This window comes from Danio rerio, chromosome 10 (assembly GCF_049306965.1).
Source record: "Danio rerio strain Tuebingen ecotype United States chromosome 10, GRCz12tu, whole genome shotgun sequence".
In the NCBI taxonomy this organism is placed as follows: Eukaryota; Metazoa; Chordata; class Actinopteri; order Cypriniformes; family Danionidae; genus Danio; species Danio rerio.
Genome location: NC_133185.1, coordinates 548,158 through 569,651, shown reverse-complemented (window position 1 = coordinate 569,651; position 21,494 = coordinate 548,158). Strand labels below are relative to the sequence as shown.

Here is a 21,494-nt window from a genome sequence, read left to right as displayed (position 1 = left end):
GAAAGTCACACAAACACAGAGGAAAAAACATGCAAACTCCACACAGAAACACCAACTGACCCGGCCGAAGCTCGAACCAGCGACGCTCTTACTGTGAGACGATTGTGCTTCCCACTGCGCCACCATGTTGCCCCTCTCAAGAATTACCAGATCTCAATTATCAGTTATCTCCGAGCTCATGGTTCTCTTCTGGCACAGCATGCCAGACCTGCTATTACTATCAGTAATCAGTATCTGATATTGAGAGAAATAGAGAACACTGAGTCGTAACACAAAGCTTTTATTTAGGAAAATACATCTTATAAATAGATTTACACTGTGTTCATCATACAAATATTGTGGAAACAGTTCCTTCATGTAGTATAGTGCCGGCTGATGCGTGACACGTGTGTGTGTGTGTGTGTGTGTGTGTGTGTGTGTGTGTGTGTGTGTGTGTGTGTGTTTTTAAGTGTGTGTGTGTGTGTGTGTTTATGTGTGTTTTAGTGTGTTTTTAAGTGTGTGTGTGTGCATGTGTGTGTTTGTTTATGTGTGTTTTTGAGTGTGTGTGTGTGTGTGTGTGTTTGTGTGAGTGTGTGGATGTTTTAGTTTGAGCAAATTTGTGTGTGTGTGTCTGTGTTTGCGTGTGTGTATTGGTGTGTGTTTTCTTGTGTCTGTATTTTAGTGTATGTATGTGAGTGTATGCATGTCTGTGTGAGGGTGTGTGTGCTGTTAGTGTGTGTTTTGTGTGTGTGTTTTTATGCATGTTTGTGAAATTGTGTGATTGTTTGTTACTAGTTTGTGATTGTGTATCCCTGTTTTTTTTTGCGTGATTTAATGTGCATGTATGTATGTGTTTTAAAGTGTGTGTGTGTGTGTGTGTGTGTATGTGTGTTATTTCTGTATGTTTTTGACTGCATGTTTGTGTGTATATTTTAGTGTGTGTGTGTGTGTGTGTGTGTGTGTGTGTGTGTGTTTGTATTTACTGTGTGTGTTTTAGCGTGCACATTTTTTATTGTGTTTATACGATTGTTGCTTACATGTGAGTGTTTCAATGAGTGTGTGTGTGTGTGTGTGTGTGTGCGCACTACAACGCCAGCTTCAGTCATGTGTGTGCTACAGCTCCTCCCACTTCAGTCATGTGTCGTGTGTGTGTGTGTGTGTGTGTGTGTGTGTGTGTGTGTGTGTGTGTGTGTGTTATTTCTGTATGTTTTTGACTGCATGTTTGTGTGTATATTTTAGTGTGTGTGTGTGTGTGTCTGTGTGTGTCTGTGTGTGTGTGTTTGTATTTACTGTGTGTGTTTTAGCGTGCACATTTTTTATTGTGTTTATACGATTGTTGCTTACATGTGAGTGTTTCAATGAGTGTGTGTGTGTGTGTGTGTGTGTGTGTGTGTGCGCACTACAACGCCAGCTTCAGTCATGTGTGTGCTACAGCTCCTCCCACTTCAGTCATGTGTCGTGTGTGTGTGTGTGTGTGTGTGTGTGTGTGTATGCATGTGCGTAGCTGACAGGAGGAACTCCTTTCATCAGTGCGTCAACACTGAAACTCAAAGCTCTATTAATATCTGCACTGCTGATGTGTGTTTCCTCAGCTATCTTTATCTCTATCTGCCTTATATAGACACACACACACACACACACACACACACACACACACACACACACGGTCATGCAGCTGGAAATATACTAATAAAACACCTCACTGACTGACTGACCAAACACACAGCACAACCAGTATATATATGTGTGTGTGTGTGTGTGTGTGTGTGTGTGTGTGTGTTCGCGCATGTTAGTGTGTGTGTGTATATATATATATATATATATGCATATATGTGTGTGTGTTGATGTCTATCTACATGTATGTCTGTGTGTGCGGATGTGTATTTGTGTGTTTTTATTTGTATGTATGTGTGTGTGTGTGTGTGTGTGTGTGTTTGTGTGTGTGTGCGCTAGATCTAACTCAGACCAGCAGTCTTGCACAGTTGTGTGTGAGTGAAAGAGTGTGTGTGAGTAAGTCCTCGGCAGCAGATGAACGGCTCGCAGCCTTCAGGAAACTGAGCTCAACAACAGGAAAGAGTCTCTGAGCTGCAGGTGCTCCAGTAAAAACACTTCCTGTGCCCCACAAAATTCCTTCAGCCAACACACACACACACACACACACACACACGCTACGATCACGCCTCCGTCCATCTGTCCAGTGAGTCTCGTGTTAGGTACATTCATTCTCAGGTGCGTCTCTTCAGTAAAGTGCTTTAGAAAGCGTAGTGTGTCGTGGAGTGTGTGTGTGTGTGTGTGTGTGTGTGTGTGTGTGTGTGTGTGTGTGTGTGTGTGTGTTCGTCAGTGTGGGGTACAAAAGTCATTACAATCTTAAAGGCACAGTGCACCCAAAACTGAACATTCTGTCATCATTTACTCAACCTTGACGTGTTTCCAGACCATCATGAGTTTCTTTCTTCTCTTAAACACTAAAGAAGAGATTTTGTAGAATGTTGGAAACCGGTAACTATTCACTTCCATTGTATCTGTTTTTCCTACTATTGAAGTCAATGGTTACAGGTTTTCTTCTAAGTATGTGCTGAAGTGTTCAACAGGTAACAGAAACTCCTAGAGGTTTGGAAACACTTGATTAATCAGTCTCTTTATTAATCAGTGGTCACCACAGCGGAATGAACCACCAACTATTTCAGCATATGTTTTACACAGCGGATGCCCTTCCAGCTGCAACCCGACACTGGGAAACACCCATACACACTCATTCACACACACACTCATACACTAGTGCCAGTGTAGTTGATCAGTTCCCCTATAGCGCATGTGTTTGGACTGTGGGGGAAACCGGAGCACCCGGAGGAAACCCACACCAACACGGGAAGAACATGCAAACTCCACACAGAAATGCCAACTGGCCTAGTCAAGACTCGAACCAGCGACCTTCTTGCTGTGAGGTGATCGTGTTACCCACTCTGCCACTGTGACCCATCGTTAAAGTAAGTGACGTAATATTGTGATATACACCTTTCCCCCAGCACTGGTGTGTGTGTGTGTGTGTGTGTGTGTGTGTGTTAGCGGTGTGACGTGTGTTTCCAGATCCGCTCTGAGCGTCACACACTGAAAGCCACAGTCAGGTGAGAGCGAGTTTATTTCCTTCTTTCAGCTCAAGCTTTGAAGCCTCTCTTGAACCTGTGTTTTCTGCTGTGGCAGAGCTTCAGGCTGACGGTCAGCACCAGCGCCAGCCCCAGCGCCAGCGCCACCATCAGGCTGACCCACAGCACTCTGGAGTCCGCAGACGAGCAGAGCTCGGGCAGCGCCGCGCTCACACTGACCTCCACCTGCTCCACGTCTCCACTGTACCAGCAGGTGGCGGCGGCGAGGTCCGGCACGTGCAGACGCTCCTGCTGCAGCAGATCCAGGAGCTGCGGGTTCCTGCAGCAGCTCAGCGGGTTCCAGCCCACATACAGCGTCCTGAGCCGCCCCTGCAGCAGCGCGGAGCCCAGCGCCTCCACACGGTTATTCTGCAGATTCAGGATCTCCACTGATGAGTCCTCGCTCCACGGAGACACACCTGACAGACGGTTCACCGACACATCCAGAGATCTCAGCTTCTGGAAGACCCTGAAGTCAATGCTGAGCGAATGCAGCTGGTTTCCTCTCAGAGAGAGATGAGTTAGAGACGTCTCCACACCTGACAGAGACGCAGCGGTGATGTCGACGCCGGGGTTCAGGGATAAATCCAGGATGAGCAGGGGAGATCCTTTAAATGCTCCATCAGGGATGGAGGATAATGAGTTCTCTGAAAGGTACAGGTAGGTGAGGGATGGGATATCAGAGAGATGCACGCATCCACTGGAGATCTGCGGGTCGGCACAGATGCTGAGGAGATTCTGCTGGAGGTGGAGGCTGCGGATGCTGGGGAGGCTGGAGAATATATGAGCGTCCAACAGATGGAGAGCGTTTCCCTGCAGGAGCAGCACCTCCAGCGCCGGCAGAGCGCCTCCGCTGAAGGACAGGTTCTGCAGGTTATTAAAGCTGAGGTCCAGAGTCTTCAGGGAGCGCAGAGAGTCCACGCTGAAGCTCTGCAGGCAGTTATTGCTGATGTTCAGGCTCTCCAGAGCAGCCATGCTGCTGAAGAAGGAGGACGAGAGCGTCTTCAGCTGGTTGAAGCTCAGGTCCAGGTACAGCAGCCTGCCGAGCTCCTGCTGCCGCTCATTGGCACACAGAGTCAGCGGTTTATCGTGAGCCGTCAGCAGATACCCGCTCTCCCGCAGGCTCTCCAGCTCCTCCAGCGGACCCGAGCAGTTGACGCTGCGCAGCAGGTTTCTGGACAGATCCAGGTACATCAGTCTGTTCCTCTGGGGCAGGACAGGGAAGTAGAGCAGCTTGTTCTCCCTGAGGTCCAGATGCTGAAGCTGGAACTCGTCCTCCATGTCCAAGCTCTGGAAGTTCGTCAGGCTGTTTCTGCTTAGGTTCAGCGTTCGGAGCTGAACCAGGTTGAAGTCTGTGATGCAGGAAATGGAGTTGACGGACAGATCCAGCTCAGAGAGCTCCGTCAGGAACTCAAACGCTCCCTCCTCGATCTCTATAATCACGTTGTTGTGTAGGTCAATGTTCTGGAGCGCCTGCGAGCCGTTGAATGTGGTTCTGCTGATTTTGGTGATGCTGTTTCCATCTAAGGAGAGGTTAGTGAGGGCCGGGGCGTCGCTCAGGAAATAATCACTCATATCAGTGAAGAGCCCGTTACCGGAGAGGTCCAGGCGACGCAGGGCCGGCAGCGGGCCGAGGGGGGTGTGCAGAGCGGCGTACAGGTCCAGCGCGTTCCCCGACAGGTCCAGATCCTCCAGATGCAGCAGGTCCCGGAAGAGCCCCGGCTGCAGGAACTGGATCTGGTTGTGATGCAGGTCCAGACGGCGGAGGCTGGAGCGGGACGGCAGATCCTGAAGGGTCAGGTTCTGCAGGAGGTTTTGGGACAGATCCAGCAGGCGGATACTAGAGGGCAGCGGCGCCGGGACCCGTCTCAGACTCAGACTGCTGCAGTCCACATCGTCCTGATGCTTCAAACACACACAAGAGAAGACGTCAGTGTGATTAGAGTATGATTAGTGGACATCAGTGCTATCAGTCAACTCTCAAAGCACTTCAGTATTATTACACAACCCCGACTGACCACAGATCAGTGACGCCTGTTCAGCAGGACAGTGTTCAGGACAGATTCTGATAGCTGCTTTAGTTTAGAGGTTCATTTTTGACCTGAAGAACAGATGATATATGCATGTACATTAACTAAACCGCCTTTTTTAGTTAATCAAATGAACTTCTCAGGCCATCTACACTGACATCAGTCCGACTGACAAAAATATTAGACTTTACAATTTAGTGTAAACTTGATATTAAAGTAAGTTAAAGCAACAGTTGCTGTCTTTTTGTCATTAAATTGACAACACAAAGCTTAAATAAACATTAAAAAGTAACTTTTCTTAAATTTCACGTGTCATATTTTCATGCATTCTGGATAAACCTGCAGATTAAAGCAGCTCCGCTGTGATCATCCACACATGATTAATGCTCTTCAGATAACCCAAGGATGCCGGAGTTCCAGGATTTTCCCTCATCTCTGGGACTATCCCTTCATTTCCACCAGACTTCAGGATGGAAACATAATGGAGCGCTGATGTGTTTCATCCTACACACACTTCCTGTGCACTCGCTCATTAGCATATGTGTCACTGACAGCCAATGAGATTTCCGGCCCCGTCATCCTGACCTCACTGACTCCGGCTCATCTTATCAGTTAAACTCCAACATCCCTGCAGAATAGTTCACCCTAATATGGCTCTAGATGAACAATCCATCTGTCTATTCCTGGGGAGAGTTTAAGCAGCTAAAGATTTGATTTGGTCATTTTTTTCATTTATATTTAGTCATTTAGTTATAAATATATTTAGGGAATACTGGAACACGAGTGATTAAAGGGTCAGTTCACCCAAAAATGTTAATTCTTCAAATATGTACAGAAAAGTTATTCTGTTGAACACGAAAGAAGATGTTTTGAAGAATGTTGGAAACTGGTAACCATTGACTTCCATAGTATGTTTTTTACTGCAATGGTTACAGTTTTCTGGCATTTTTTTAAATAGTTCCTTAATAGAAACCTGATAAACATGTTAATATATAGAAAGTGTATTTTTAAAATGACTCGGATCATAAAACCAGTCATAAGTGTCGATTTCTGGCAACTGAGATAAAGGGTTTGTGAATTGAAGTTACATTGCATCTACATGCCAACTAATCCTCATTAGATTATCAGTAGACTGTTAGGTTGGGGTTGGGGTTAGTTGACGTACTTTCTAAGTTTCTTATAGTCAGTTAAATGTCTGTTGAAGGAGCAGAATCAGCAGATATTAAGCAGACCGTCGACTTATAATCAAATGGAGCATCAGAAATAAAGTGTTAACAACATGAGGAAATGTAAGTATTTTACGTTTTGTCAGTTTAGTGGAAAATTTGTATGAATTCATACCAGTTCAGTCGTGATGTATCAATGTATAATATATATTCATAGAAAATTATTTGATTTTACTCAATGTTCTAATGATTTTAGGCATTAAATAGAAGTGATATTTTTTTTTTACACATTCAGTGTATTAGCAGTGTTTCAACCAACAATATAGCAGTACTATAAAGTAAGACTTTAAGGGATATTTATAATAATTGTTGATTTTTTGGATGCAAAAAATAAACAAATACATTTTTAAAAATCATATGCAATTGAAGTCAGAATTATTAGCTCCCCTTTTTCAAGTCTTTTTTATTTATTTTTAACGGAGAGATTTCTCCAGCACATTTCTAATCATAACAGTGTTAATAACTCATCTCTAATAACCAATTTGTTTTCTCTTTGTCATGATGACAGTAAATAATATTAGACTAGATCTTCTTCAAGACACTTCTATACAGCTTAAAGTGGCATGTAAAGGCTTCACTAGGGTAATTAGGGTAAAGTTAGGGTAATTAGGCAAGTCATTGTATAACAGTGGTTTGTTCTGGAGAAAATCCAAAACAAATATAGCTTAAAGGGGCTAACAATATTGACCTTAAAATGGTGTTTAAAAATGTGAAACTGCTTTTATTCTAGCTGAAATAAAACAAATCAGACTTTCTCCAGAAGAACAAATATTATCAGACAAACTGTGAACATTTCCTTCTTCATTGAACATCACTTGGGGAATAATTTAGAATTTGACTTCATATACACTGTAAATGCTCGATATTTTGTAATTCATGTTTTTATTTTTTATTTTCCTCATTTATTTCTGCTTCTGAGCTGCATTATGGGATCTTGATCTGTAACTTTTAACCTTAAAAAGTGTGTAAGTGTGTGTTCTGCACATGTGTATAGTGTGCAGTGCTGTATAGTGTGTGTGTTGGTGTTGTATATTACGCTACAGAACGCTTGTAATAAACTGCAGCACATGTTCTGCTATTTCACACTCTTATTCCTCTAGATATTATTTCTGATATTATTTCAAACCACTAAAATGTCAGTTAAAGTCACTTTGTTAAACTGTAGAGTTGAATTTAGCATCAGAAGTGGACAGAGCAGAAATCAACATCCCATAATGCAGTTCACCACCACTAATAAACACAAAATATGATTTAAAAAAATAATCTAACATATAAGTGTGTAACTCACCACTCGACAGGGTGAATCCTCAGCTGGACGTCTGTACGGTGAGACCTGCGACACCATGAGCATCAGTATCCAGAGACACGTCCCCATGATGCTGCACACACACACAGATGAGTGAGCAATGAGAACTGCACACACACACTCAGCGGTGACATCAGGAGCCATGCTGTCACGTCACTGTTTCTGTTTTTATCCGCTATGACGTCTGACAGTGGAATCTTTCTCAGTGTCCACAGATGTGTCACTGTCTGAAGCCTGATCTACAGATCTCACATGAAGACTGACACCCACACGCCACAAATATTAAAGGTTAATCGTCATTTCCACACAATGTGCTGAGTACATCAGTCGGGGATTACTCACTATTGTGCATCTGTGTGTGTGTGAGCGTACCTTGTGTTATTTACATTGTGGGGACACCACGAGTATTGCAATATCAGTAAATCTGGACTACGTTTTGGTCTCTGTGAGGAAAAGAGCTGATAGATCAGGCAGAGTGAAGGAGAGTGAGGATGTAAAGTGCAGAGTCTGCTGTGAGGGTTGAGTTTAGAGAATATACCCACTGATCAGTATGTCAGGTGTATTTGTTTATATATGTATATACAGTGCATCTGGAAAGTATTGATTGCACTTTCCACATTGTTTATGTTCCAACCTTATTCCACAATTGATTAAATTGATTGATTTCCTCAACATTCTACACACAATCCCCCATAATGACCATGTGGAGAAAGAGTTTTTGAAATTGTTGCACATTTATTATAAACAAAAAGCTGTAAAATCACATGTTGATCCCCCTTTGGCAGTGATTACAGCCTCGAGTCTTTTGTTTGCCCGTTCCTCTTTGCAGCTCCTCTCAGGCTCTATCAGGTTGGATGGGAAGTGACGGTGTGCAGCCATTTTCAGATCTCTCCGGGGATGTTCAATAGGATTTAGGTCTGGGCTCTGGCTGGGCCACTTGAGCACATTCACCGAGTCATTGTGAAGCCACTCCATTGATATGTTGGCGGTGTGCTTTGGCTCATTGTCCTGCTGGAAGATGAAGCGTCGCCCCAGTCTGAGGTGGAGAGCACTCTTGTGCAGGTCTTCATTCAGGATGTCTCTGTACATCGCTGCATTCATCTTTCCCTCTATCCTGACTAGTCTTCCAGTTCCTGCTGCTGAAACACATCCCCACAGCATGATGCCAACACCACCATGCTTCACTGTAGGGATGCTGTTAGCCTGCTGATGAGCGCCGCCTGCTGTTCTCCAAACGTAACGCCTGGCGTTCACTCCAAACAGTTCAGTTTGAGTCTCATCAGAGCAGAGAGTTTAGTTTCTGATGCTCGGATGATGGAGGCCGCTGTGCTCACTGGAGCTTCAGAGCAGCAGAAATGTTTCTGTCACCTTCCCCAGCCTTGTGCCTCCAGACAATCCTGTCTCTGAGCTCTACAGACAGTTCCTTTGTCTTCATGCTTGGTTTGTGCTTTGTCATGCACTGTCAACCCTGGGCCCTTATATAGACAGGTGTAGCCTTTACAGATCCTGTCCATCAGCTGAATTGAGCACAGCTGAACCCCAATGAAGCTGCTGAGACATCTCCAGAATGACCAGTGGAGACAGAATGAACCTGAGCTCAGTTTAGAGCTTCACGCCAAACACTGTCAATACTGATGCACAGGTGATTTATCAGGTGTTTATCTTTAATAAATTTGCAACTATTTCAAAATGTCTTTGTTAACATTGTCATTATGGAGGATTGTGTGTAGAATGTTGAGGAAATCAAGGAATTTAATCCATTTTGTAATAATGCTGTAACATAAACCAATGTGGAAAAAGTCAAGCGCTATGATGTTCAGTAATTTCATAGTTCTAGTGAATAATTTCCATTGAATTGATATTTCTATTGCATTACAGTGAAATATCTGAACATAAACACTGGAGGCTGAGAGAGAAGATACGTTTACATGAAAATGTCAGGCAGCACTGACATTTAACACTCGTACTACAGTTAACTCTTACTGTAAATACTCTTTCCTGCATCTGAACTCTTCATATAAGCACACACACACACACACACACACACACACACACACACACTTCTGTAATGGCACGTGTATGTATGACAGGTTTAGGAGGAAAGCTTTCCTCATGTGTCTGTTCTTCATAAGGCTTATTAATCAAACAGAACAAGTTTTTTTCCTCAGAAATTAAATATTAACTTGGTAACACTTTATAATAACTACACACTATGAATCATTTGTCATCAGCATATAGTGAATTCATAATCTGTTAAGCATTAGCTCTACATTAATAAAGGTTAGTAAGCAGTTTATAACTGCAGCTGCAAATGCTGTACTCTTGACACATTTATAACGTGCTTCATCATTGTGTTCATGATTTGTGAGTGATTTATTTTTCATTACTAAATTAAGTATTGTGTCATTTACAAACCAGTTATTTAAGAGTAGTTGTGTTTTTTAAGATCATTCAGAATAAATAAGTTAATCATTAATAATATGTATAAACATTGATTTCAATACTTTATTATTCAGGCATATATTAATAGTTAATTAGTATGTTAATAAATGTTTTATTAAGTCAACTTGATCCAGCTTTGTGACCTGATCTAAGGACTATTAATGCTTTATGAATCCCTTATAAATGACAATTAAAAGCTCAGTATCGAATGAACAATATTCCATGCAATATTACCAAAAAAATAAAATTTATGTAAAAATTAGAGAAAGCAACAACAATATAATAACTTAACAATATATTATGATGCAACATTTTAATGTTATTTAGTGAAGATTACAGTGTACAGAGGTTTTATTTTAGATAAGGTTGCAAAGATTCCTTTTTCATTTGATGCAGTTTTACTGGTGTATCTTAAAATTAAAATTTAAAAATAATAAATTAAATAAAAGTCATTTATTTTCTGTTTTTCCTGTTTAGAATATAACTGAGCCTTTAATTATCATTTATAAGTCATTTATAAAGCATAAATAGTTCTCTATAGATTAAGTCACAAAACTGGATAAAGTTGAGTTAATAAAACATTTATAAACATACTAAATAACTAATAATAATAATAATAATAATATATAAATGTAATTTGAATAGTTTATTAATCCTTTACTGACACATTCTGAATTATCTTTAAAAACCACCATCTATTCTTAAATGATTGGTTTGTAAATAGTGTAATACTTACTTCAGTCAAAATTAATTATTAATAACATAATGACATGCTTACTAACCTTTATTAATGTAGAGTTACTGCTCAACAGATAATGAATTCACTATTTGTAAATGCTTAATAAATTCATAGTGTGTAGTTATTATAAAGTGTTACCATTAACTTTCCTGTTAGGTGTACAGTTAGAGTTAGACAATAGGAAATACAATATATACTGTGTGTGTGTGTGTGTGTGTGTGTGTGTGTGTGTGTGTGTGTGTGTGTGTGTGTGTGTGTGTGTGTGTGTGTGTGTGTGTGTGTGTGTGTGTGTGTGTGTGTGTGTGTACCTCAGTGCTGCGCTGCTCCTGATCTCCTCCACTCCAGCATCTGCTCCTCTTCTTCTGCTCCTCTACACATCCTGTGAGAATATCCTGCAAATGATCTTGTTTTTTCCTTTTGAGCGGTGTTTGGGGATTGGGCAGATATCTGACCTCCTCCCTCTCTCTCTCCCTCCCTCTGACTCTCTTACTCTCTAACCCAGTCTCTCGGTATCCTAAAACATGAACTCTTATCGCTTCAGAAATCTCCCCTGTGTGTGTGCTGCTGTGTAAATCAGAGTTTCCCGCTGCTCTGCGCTCTCCGCTGCCCGAGAATGAGGCGCTCTGGTCCGGCCGCGGCTGCAGGGATTCCCGGCTGGAGGTAAACTCCGCCTTATATTCCAGAGCTATATCCACACAGGACTGGTTTCTGTGGCTCAATGACACAGAATAAATCGATGTTGAAAAGCTGAACTTGTTTTAAAGCTGAGCTGAGCTTCATCCAGTGTGAGCGTCAAACACGTCCATCCAGCGCACACACACAGTGAGAAGTGAAGTGAGGCTTGTCAACGGTGTCATTCACCCGTACTCGAGACTGGTCCTCTGCTTAGATCAGAAACTACGGGAGCAGAAGTGACGCGTGCAATTTATTTATAAACAGCTGAAGTCAGAATTATTCGCCCCTGTTTATTTTTCCCTAATTTCTGTTTATCAGAGAGCAGATTTCTCCAACACATCTCTAATCATAACAGTGTTAATAACTCATCTCTAATCACTGATGTATTTCTCTTTGCCATGATGACAGTAAATATTAAATAATAAATTAGACAAGATATTCTTCAAGACACTTCTATACAGCCTAAAGTGACATTTAAAGGCTTCACTAGGGTAATTAGGGTAACTAGGCAGGTTAGGGTAATTAGGCAAGTTATTGTATAACGATGGTTTGTTCTGGAGACTATCCAAAACAATAGAGCTTAAAGGGGCGAATAATATTGACCTTAAATGGTGTTTAAAAAATGAAAACTGCCTTTATTCTAGCCGAAATAAAACAAATAAGACTTTCTCCAGAAGAATAAATATTATCAGACATACTGTGAAAAATTCCTCAATCTGTTCAACATTATTTGGGAAATATTAAAAAAAAATTTAATTTAAAAAAAAGTTGTGCAAAGTGCTTCACATCAATAAAACAATAATATTAATGAAATAAAAAACAAAATTTGTTTATGGTGGTTTTATTTATGGTATATTTTAAAAAAGTTTTAAATGAATATATATATATATATATATATATATATATATATATATATATATATATATATATATATATATATATATATATATATATATATATATATATATATATATATATATATGCGCTATGTGTCCTGTAGTAGGCTGTGATTAGAAAACAATAGAGTATTGCTATAGATGACTGCAGCATGTGTATGTGGTAATGTAGTTTTCCATCTAAAGACACTGTTGTTGATGGTCTTCTCACGCTCCCCTGTCTCCATCTAGCGGGCATCTGCTGCAGTTAGGTGAAAAGCTATTGTCGGATCTGAATGAAAAATGTTTCTATTACACCAAACAATAACAATAATATTAATAAATAATAATAATAACTATTTTAACTAAAAACCACTAAAACATCAGTTACATTTAAAAAGCATTTGATAATTCATGATCCAAATAACCTGTAGAGAACAGCTCCTTCAGCTTTCAAAACTTCACATTAACTTGCGTTTAATTTAACACACACCCGCACAGGCACGCGCACACGCGCACTTGATCCCTTCAATATAAGGAATTCAAGGCACACTGTCTCCATCTAGTGGACATCATCAGATCTCAGCTGGATTTTAGTGGAATAAGTGGCTGCTAAATGATACAGAAAATAATAGCAGACAGTCATATATGGAATTAGTAAATAAAGTCAAGCTGAGCAAATATTGCAGAGCAGGAACACCTGTAGATTTTAAATGACTATAAATGACTTGGTTTTGTCTCTGATTGGCCTTTAATATGAAGATAGATGTATACAAACAACAGCAAAGATACATTAATGAAATCAACAGATCATAGCGTACAGTGTTTATACATTCAGTGATGTTAAAGACTGTCAGGGGAATAACAAAAATAGTTATAATAGTTAATACATTTCTCAGTGTTTTGCTTTTCAAGTTTCACAGAACGAATAAGGAAATCAAAATCAATACAATAAAATGGATCTGATGTGAGATGATCTGGCAAATTCTGATTTATGCAGGTGAAATTTTCCTGATAAATTCCAGATCTTTATTGGATTTGGTTGTGTAATATATATATATAATATCTTTCATTGTAAAACAAACAATAGTTTTGTCACTTTAAGGACATATTTTGTTAAATCCACCCAGAAATTGTTTACAACTTTACATTAAGAAGTCTGTCTCTGTGCACTTACAGAAGCAACAGATATCACCCATATCAATGTGTCCTGATAATAAAGCTCTGGCTGGGGAAATTGTATGCAGGATTTTGAAGTGAAGTTTTTATTATTTTATCATTCACACAGTATTTAAAGGGAAATAACAAAGTTCATCTCCAGTCAATATTCTCTATTACAGAATACTTTCATTTTGTTTTTTAAGATTATTACAAATATGTTTGTTATTTAATTTTAATATCTGCTATCTCATTCATTCATTTTCTTTAGCGAAGCCCCTTTAGTTATCAGGGGTCACCACAGTGGAATGAACCACCAACTATTCCAGCGTTCATAACAATCAAATAAATGATGTAAAATGACGTACAAAACAAAACAAAACAGCAAATAAATGTTATAAAGTATAAAGTAATATATGATCAAAGCTGTGGCTTTATCACTGGCATGAGTTTGTTTTTTCTGTTGAACACAAAGCAAGATAAACTGATGTGTGTTGGAAAAAACAAACCAGAAACATTCTGTGGAAGTCAGTGGCTGTTTTATCCAGCATTTTCCAGTATATCTTGTTTTCTGTGCAACAGATGAAGGAAACAGGTTTGCAGAATGGGCATGAGGAAATGACGACAGGATTTACATTTCTGCGTGTATTTTATATTATCGCTTCTCTTCTAGAGTATATTTTGTAAAACAACGTTAATAACTTCTGTCTTCATTTACCACTGTCACTGGTGCTGTTCTGCTTATTTGAGCAAGATCTCTGTTTAATTTGTGCATATTACTGAAACTGTGCGCAGTACACAGGGAAGGAAAGCTTCTATTATTATCATTGCTGGAACTGGCAATACAAGAACATCAGCACAAAGTCCAAGGGATCGCAGACAGATCTTTAAAAAGGTCAATGAAAAAGAAAGTCATAAGAAAAATATATATTAAATCTCATACAAATAACATCAATAGACCGAAAGGAATTTTTTAAATAATAAGAATTACTGCATTTATTCATTTTATTTTCAGCTTAGTCCCTTTATTAATCAGGGGTCACCACAGCGGAATGAACCGCTAACTATTCCAGCATATCTTTTACACAGCGGATGCCCTTCCAGGTGTAACCCATCACTGGGAAACAGCCACACACGCACACTCTACATTCCACACTACGGCCAGTGTAGTTGATCAGTTCCCCTATAGCGCATGTGTTTGGACTGTGGGGGAAACCGGAGCACCTGGAGGAAACCCACACCAACACGGGGAGAACATGCAAACTCCACACAGAAACACCAACTGACCCAGCCGAGGCTCAAACCAGGCTTGTGCTACCCACTGCGCCTCCGTGCAGCCATTATAGTAATTATCAATAATAAAATAATAATACTAAAAATACTAAATTAAACAAACAAAATTAAACAGATTAATCAAATTCCAACTACAGTTAAACAAACAACCATAATGAAAGCAACTAAAATCGAGGATCTTCCTTAAATACATCTGCATAATATCTCAGGAATCTTAGGTTTTTTTATTTTTAATAAGATGAAGTGATTTTAGGAGAGATTTATATTCCAAAATGAGCAACGCATGGGCAATTTTTTGCAAATTTCAGTTTGTGTGAATGAAAATTTTGCCATATAAGATAACGCAATTCATGATGTGTTCCAGGGGGTTATTATAATAAAAAAATATGTATTTTAGACTAAAGGAATTCACAGGATTGACACAATCAAATATAAGAGAACTCGGGAGACAGGGAAGCGGAGTTCATGCGAACAGAGGAGATGACGCGCTGGAGCCCCGCCCACATTACACTGAAGCCCCGCCTCCTACCCTATAAAGAGCACTTACATGCGTGAAGGCGGTCAGACCGTGCTGTGCTGATCTGAGGACGTTCATCATTCTACAAACAGGTGAGTGGAGATATTCAATTATAATAATAATAATAATGATCTCATATAGATGCAGAGATGTGTTCATCAGTTTTATTCAGGACTGTTGTGAATAAACTGAATATCTGAGTGAAGGAAATGAGGTGAAATTGTTCTGTGTGAACATGTGCAGTCAGTTTGATCTATTAATGTGATTGCAGAACTAATAATAATCTTATTTTCCTCTTCCTGCTTTTGTCAAATATTTAAAGCAGCCTCTTCAGTTTTGTATTGTGTAGTTCAGCAGTAAACACAGCAGTAGTATTAGGAGTAGTACAACCCCAACTTCAAACAATTGCTTCACAATGCAATGAAATAAAGTGAAATAAAATGAAATAATTTTTTAAAAAATTCTCTTTAACTTGTATTTAATTGGCAAAAGTACAAATAAATGTCCCACAGTCCAAACACATGAGGTTCAGGAGAATTGGGTTGGCTAAACTGACTGTAGTGTATGAGTGTGAATGAGAGTGTACAGGTGTTTCCCAGTGATGGGTTGTTGCTGGAAACTGCAAAGAACATGTGCTGGATAAGTTGGCGGTTCATTCCTAAATTCATCGCTGCTGTCCCTCATTAAAGGCACTATGCTGAAAAGAAAATGAATGAATGATTAATATCCTCCGTTTCCAGATGACTGAACATTGTTATTTAAATAGTTTAACTGGAGTAAAACACGCCTCTGTGTCATCCTTTAGATTGTGTTGTAGCCGCCAAGATCTGAACTTGTTTACATTTACAAAATACAGTTAACCTTGCATAACTCTTTAAAGTATCGTCTTTGTACTTTCGTTAATTAAAGGGGCAGTTCACCAAAAACTGACCATCTTTAATAAACCTGTGTGTGTTTCTGTTATTCTGTTGAACACAATAGAAGATATTCTGAAAACAGCTGGAAACCGTGAGCATCCACTTCTGCAGTAGGAAAAACAAATACTATGGAAGTCAATGGTTACCGGTTTCCAGCTTTCTTCGGAAAATCTTCTTTTGTGTTCAACATGAGAGAGACTCAAACAGGATTGGAAAAAGTGCAGTAATAAAGAAATCATCTGAGCATTCGCGATCTTACTGCTTTCTACAAAATGTCTCAACCTGTTTAGGAATTGGGGCTGTAGAGTAATAGCATTGGCGTAAAATATAAGCAGGTTATAGATGTGTGAAAATAAAGGATACCACTGCTGCTCTGCCAGCATTGCTCACTGTGATTGATTGATTTTTTAAGGAAAACATACTGGAGTCATTTAAAACGTGCATATATAATTACATTTTACACTTTACATTGAATATGAGAATGTCAATTAGTTCTATGCCAGTGAAAAAGTTTATCCGACTCCATTACAAGTCAGAGGTTTTTATGTGCATCACCAGGCTTTATGCACATCTTGGCGTTCCCATTAAGCATTTGCATGTGTGATGTTCCCAAAAGTGCATCAGTATAGGTCAAAGGAAACACAGTGCATGCAGAAATCTTTCCATTGTCATTCATTCATTTCCCTTCAGCTTAGTCCCTTATTTATCAGGGGTCACCACAGCAGAATGAACCGCCAACTATTCCTGCATATGTTTTACACAGCGGATGCCCTTCCAGCTGCAACCCAGTACTGGAAAACACCCATACACACTCATTCACACTCATACACTACGGCCAGTGTAGTTGATCAGTTCCCCTATAGCGCATGTGTTTGGACTGTGGGGGAAACCGGAGCACCCGGAGGAAACCCACACCAACACGAGGAGAACATGCAAACTCCACACAGAAACACCAACTGACCCAGCCGAGACTCAAACCAGAGACCTTCAAGCTGTGATGGTCAGAGTTGATGATGATTGTGTGTGTGTGTGTGTGTGTGTGTGTGTGTGTGTGTGTGTGTGTGTGTGTGTGTGTGTGTGTGTGTGTGTGTGTGTGTCCGCAGTGTTTCTCTGTGCTCCAGGATGGGTTTCGGCAGCAGTGGTGAACTGATGGACCGGTCAAATGTCAGCTTCTGCTCGGGCTCGTGTCACGCTGAGCACATCCTGCAGGTGCTGAACTCCTACAGACGCAGCGGCACCTTCACTGATGTGGTTCTGCTGGTGGACGGCTGTGAGTTCCCCTGTCACCGCGCCACGCTCTGCGCCAGCAGCGGATTCTTCCGGACCATGTTCGGCAGCCACTTCACAGAGAGCCGGCAGGCCGCGGTCACCCTGCAGGACGTCTCCAGAGCCGCCATGGAGAAACTGCTGGACTTCATGTATGAGGGCAGACTGACGCTGGACGAGGAGAATGTGCAGAGCGTCTTCCAGGTGCAACTTCATCATTCAATCATTTGGATTAATAGTTTATTTAATAATACTGTATTATTAACAGTGTTAATAAGAACAAACTTTAATAGTACTGCATTACTGAATATGTGTGTGTGTGTGTGTGTGTGTGTGTGTGTGTGTGTGTGTGTGTGTGTGTGTGTGTGTGTGTGTGTGTGTGTGTGTGTGTGTCTGCAGGCGGCGGATCGTCTGGATGTGCCGGTGCTGTATAAAGCATGTGTGCAGTTCCTGCAGGAGCGCGTCAGCCACTGCAACTGTCTGGGCCTGATGTCGTTCGCTCACGCATACGGTCTGCAGCCACTGCAGGAGCAGTGTGAGACGCTGCTTTACCGGGACCTCCAGCAGATCCTGCGGCACCCGGAGTTCCTTCAGCTGGAGAAGCAGCAGGTGCTGGATGTGCTGTGCTGCGAGCGGCTGCAGGTGCGGGAGGAGGTGCTGGTGGAGGCGGCGCTGCGCTGGGTGCACCAACAGCCGGCCAAGAGGAGCGCACACCTGCGGGAGCTGCTGGAGCCCCTGCGCCTGCCTCTGCTGGACCAGGCCTTCTTCTGCGGGACTCTGGAGGCGGACGAGATGGTGCGGGACCAGCCCGAGCTCAGAGACCTGCTGCAGGAGGCGCGCCTGTACCACGCTTACGGCCGAGAGGTGCAGTCCAAGCGCACCACACCCCGACCGTGAGTCCAAAGCCTTTACTCCTTTAGATAAGGGCCATATTCACACCACACCTGTCAACTCTCCCGTTTATCCCTGTATTTTAACGTTCTATCATGCTACCATCCCGCAAAGGTATTTCTCCTGTGTTTTCAATCTTTCTAAGAAGGGCGGCAATAAACATTAAAGGGCCGATCCTTCCTATACCCGAACCATGCTGAACCACCAGGGTAATAAATAATAATAATAATTAAATAAATAAATAAATATGGGATAAACGACGGGATTCCCTTCCTTTCCATTACACGTGCCTTCACCCCTGCTATGCAAGTCTTGGTGCGTGATTGTCAGACGCGCTCCATAGTGATAAACAGACGTTGTTTCCTAAACTGATTCTGTACACGCGATTTGAAGTGAAGTGAAAATCTGGGATTTGGGTATGTTTAAACAGACATACACACATAATTAATAATAATAATCATAATGATAATAATAATATTAACAAAAAAAAAAAATAATATTAACAACAAAAATAATATTAATAATAACAATAATAATAATTTTAACAATAATTATAATAATAATAATATCAATAATAATAATAATGATATAAATAATAATAATAACAATAATGATGACAACAACAACAATAATAATAATAATAATAAAAAAAATAATAATAATAATAACAATAACAATAATGATGACAACAACAACAATAATAATAATAACAATATGACAACAACAACAACAACAATAATAATAATAATATAACAAAAATAATAATCTAACAATAATAATAATAATAATAATATCAATAATAATAATAATAATGGACAAAGCAGTGGCGCAGTGGGTAGCGCGTTCGCCTCACAGCAAGAGGGTCGCTGGTTTGAGCCTCGGCTCAGTTGGCGTTTCTGTGTGGAGTTTGCATGTTCTCGCTGTGTTCACGTGGGTTTCCTCCGGGTGCTCCGGTTTCCCCCACAGTCCACAGGTGAATTGGGTAGGCTAAATTGTCTACTGAGTGAGTGTGTCTGAATGTTTCCCAGAGATGGGTTGCGGCTGGAGGGGCATCCTCTCCAAAAAAAAAAAATTTGCTGGATAAGTTGGCGGTTCATTCCGCTGTGGCGACCCCGGATTAATAAAGGGACTAAGCTGATAAAGAAAGAAAATAAATGAATGAATGACTGAATAATAATAACATTAACAATAATAATAATATCTGAACATGTCAGTCTTGGTGATTTTCTTTAAAACACAACAAATTTTGTCTAAAATGAGCATTAAAAAGTTAGGAAAGCAATCAAATTCTTTCACTATAGATGTGTGCATGTTTACACACATCTATAGTGACACAGCTCTGTTATTTAATGTAATCAAAAAACTAAATGCAAGATTCATTCTCTGCTCTTTAAATGATATAGTTTTAGATTAATGTGTACTGTAACTATACATGACCAGTAGAAAAATATAATAAGATATCAGCTTGCAGCATCAAGCAGCAGAACCAGCTGTTTTTAACATCTAGAAATCAATAGAAGTGAATGAGAGCAGAAGTCTAGAGCCGCGGGTCCGCGAGTCCGCTCGTACGTCAAGAACAACCTCAATAAACTGAGCTTGCCCAATTTGGTTTTAAAAACATCTCTGTCCAGATGAAGATGCAACAACAGTATCTGGATGCAGCCTTTATGATGCAAGCTGAGACTGCATCACTCAGCGATGCAATGTCAGACACAGTGCACTCAGTGGAGTGAGTGACGTCACTGTGAGGGGTGGGGTTAGGGGAGGGGTTTAGGTGAGCTCTTTAAAAACCAATGGATGCAGCTCAGCTTGCATCTGCACCAGGTCTGCATCCAGACCCGTCTCAAATGCACTGTGATGCATGTTAAGTGCACGCTGAGCCAACAGAGGGCGATAATGACACTAATGCCGGCTTCACAACAAACACAGAATTAAGAATTTTTGAGAGTAAATCGAAAACGTGTCGATGCAAATGTTGGAACAGTGGAGGATGACTGTCCCACAGAGTGAATGATGCAGAACACACAGTGTGTTTACAACAAACAAACACACACATTTATATTAACTTCTCTCACAATGATTACTCAAAAGTGAGTATTTATATATATATATAAATTAATTCTACGTGTGTGTGTGTGTGTGTGTGTGTATGTGTATGTGTGTGTGTGTGTCAGGCGCTCCGGCTGGGCAGAGATGATCTTCGTGTTCGGCGGCTGTGATAAGAGCGGGTTCTCCAGACTCTCCTTCATGGAGAAGCTGAACGTGTGTTCAGGACAGTGGCAGGGGGCCGCCGCCGTGCCCGGATACTGCAAATCTGAGTTTGCTGCCTGCGAACTGCAGAACGACATCTATCTGTCAGGTAGGAGACCGAGAGTGTGTGTGTGTGTGTTTGTTTTTGTGTGTGAGCGTGTGCATGTTTGATAGTGTGTGTGTGTGTGTTTCCTGCTGACCTTCCCTCTTACTCTATCAGCTCGGGCATCGGCTGGAATGTTTGCTCATGTTATTATTCCAGTGAGGCCTATCAGATGATGATGATGATGAAGATCAGAGGCTGTGCTCCTCCTGCTGTCTTCATTCTCTCTTTATTTCCTGCTCGGTGGCGTTCTGCTCTATTCTCCAGAACACAAACGCAGATATTCAGGAGTGTGTTCTAGAGGAGCTGTGAGTGTGTTTGTGTGCCTGATATGATCTGCTGGAGTGTGCTGATCTGGTCTCACAGGTTTCAGTGTGATGATGATGATGATGAAGAGAGTATCAGTGTTGACTGAAGGATACTGTATTGAGCAGGCCACAGATCTGCAGACAGTGATAACAGCAGATGATTATAGATATGATCACACTCGCTGACGCTGACTCTCAGTTCCTGGAGGAGAGTGTGTGTGTTATTCAGCAGGGGTTATCTGGGAATAACACACGCTAGCACAGCAATAAAACAAAGACTTTTGGTTTGTGCCATTTATTCAATCAGGAGTCACCACAGAGGAATGAACCACCAACTATTCCAGCATATGTTTTACACAGCAGATGTCCTGCCAGT

General features: G+C 40.9%; 2 protein-coding genes across 4 annotated transcripts in view; one reads left to right on the top strand and one right to left on the bottom strand.

Annotated features, from left to right (window-relative positions):
- Positions 1-1,122: 1,122 nt before the first annotated feature.
- Positions 1,123-11,248, bottom strand: lrrc32 (leucine rich repeat containing 32). The gene is made up of 3 exons (XM_001920541.8): positions 11,174-11,248; positions 7,667-7,757; positions 1,123-5,027 (listed from the first exon to the last, which is right to left on the bottom strand). Exons 2-3 carry the CDS (start codon positions 7,751-7,753, stop codon positions 3,135-3,137), a joined length of 1,980 nt encoding a protein of 659 aa, XP_001920576.2. The 5' UTR covers positions 7,754-7,757; positions 11,174-11,248; the 3' UTR covers positions 1,123-3,134.
- A 4,181-nt stretch (positions 11,249-15,429) lies between these two features.
- klhl35 (kelch-like family member 35) overlaps positions 15,430-21,494 on the top strand; it is a 103,209-nt gene continuing 97,144 nt past the window's right edge. For all 3 annotated transcript variants that reach the window (XR_012386037.1, XR_012386038.1, XM_694398.10), the window contains exons 1-4: positions 15,430-15,475; positions 17,404-17,770; positions 17,966-18,459; positions 20,632-20,816. Coding sequence is in view for 1 of the 3 variants with exons in the window: in XM_694398.10 (XP_699490.4) it covers positions 17,423-17,770; positions 17,966-18,459; positions 20,632-20,816 (1,027 nt within the window). In the remaining 2 variants the exon portion in view is untranslated. The remainder of the gene's footprint in view (positions 15,476-17,403; positions 17,771-17,965; positions 18,460-20,631; positions 20,817-21,494) is intronic.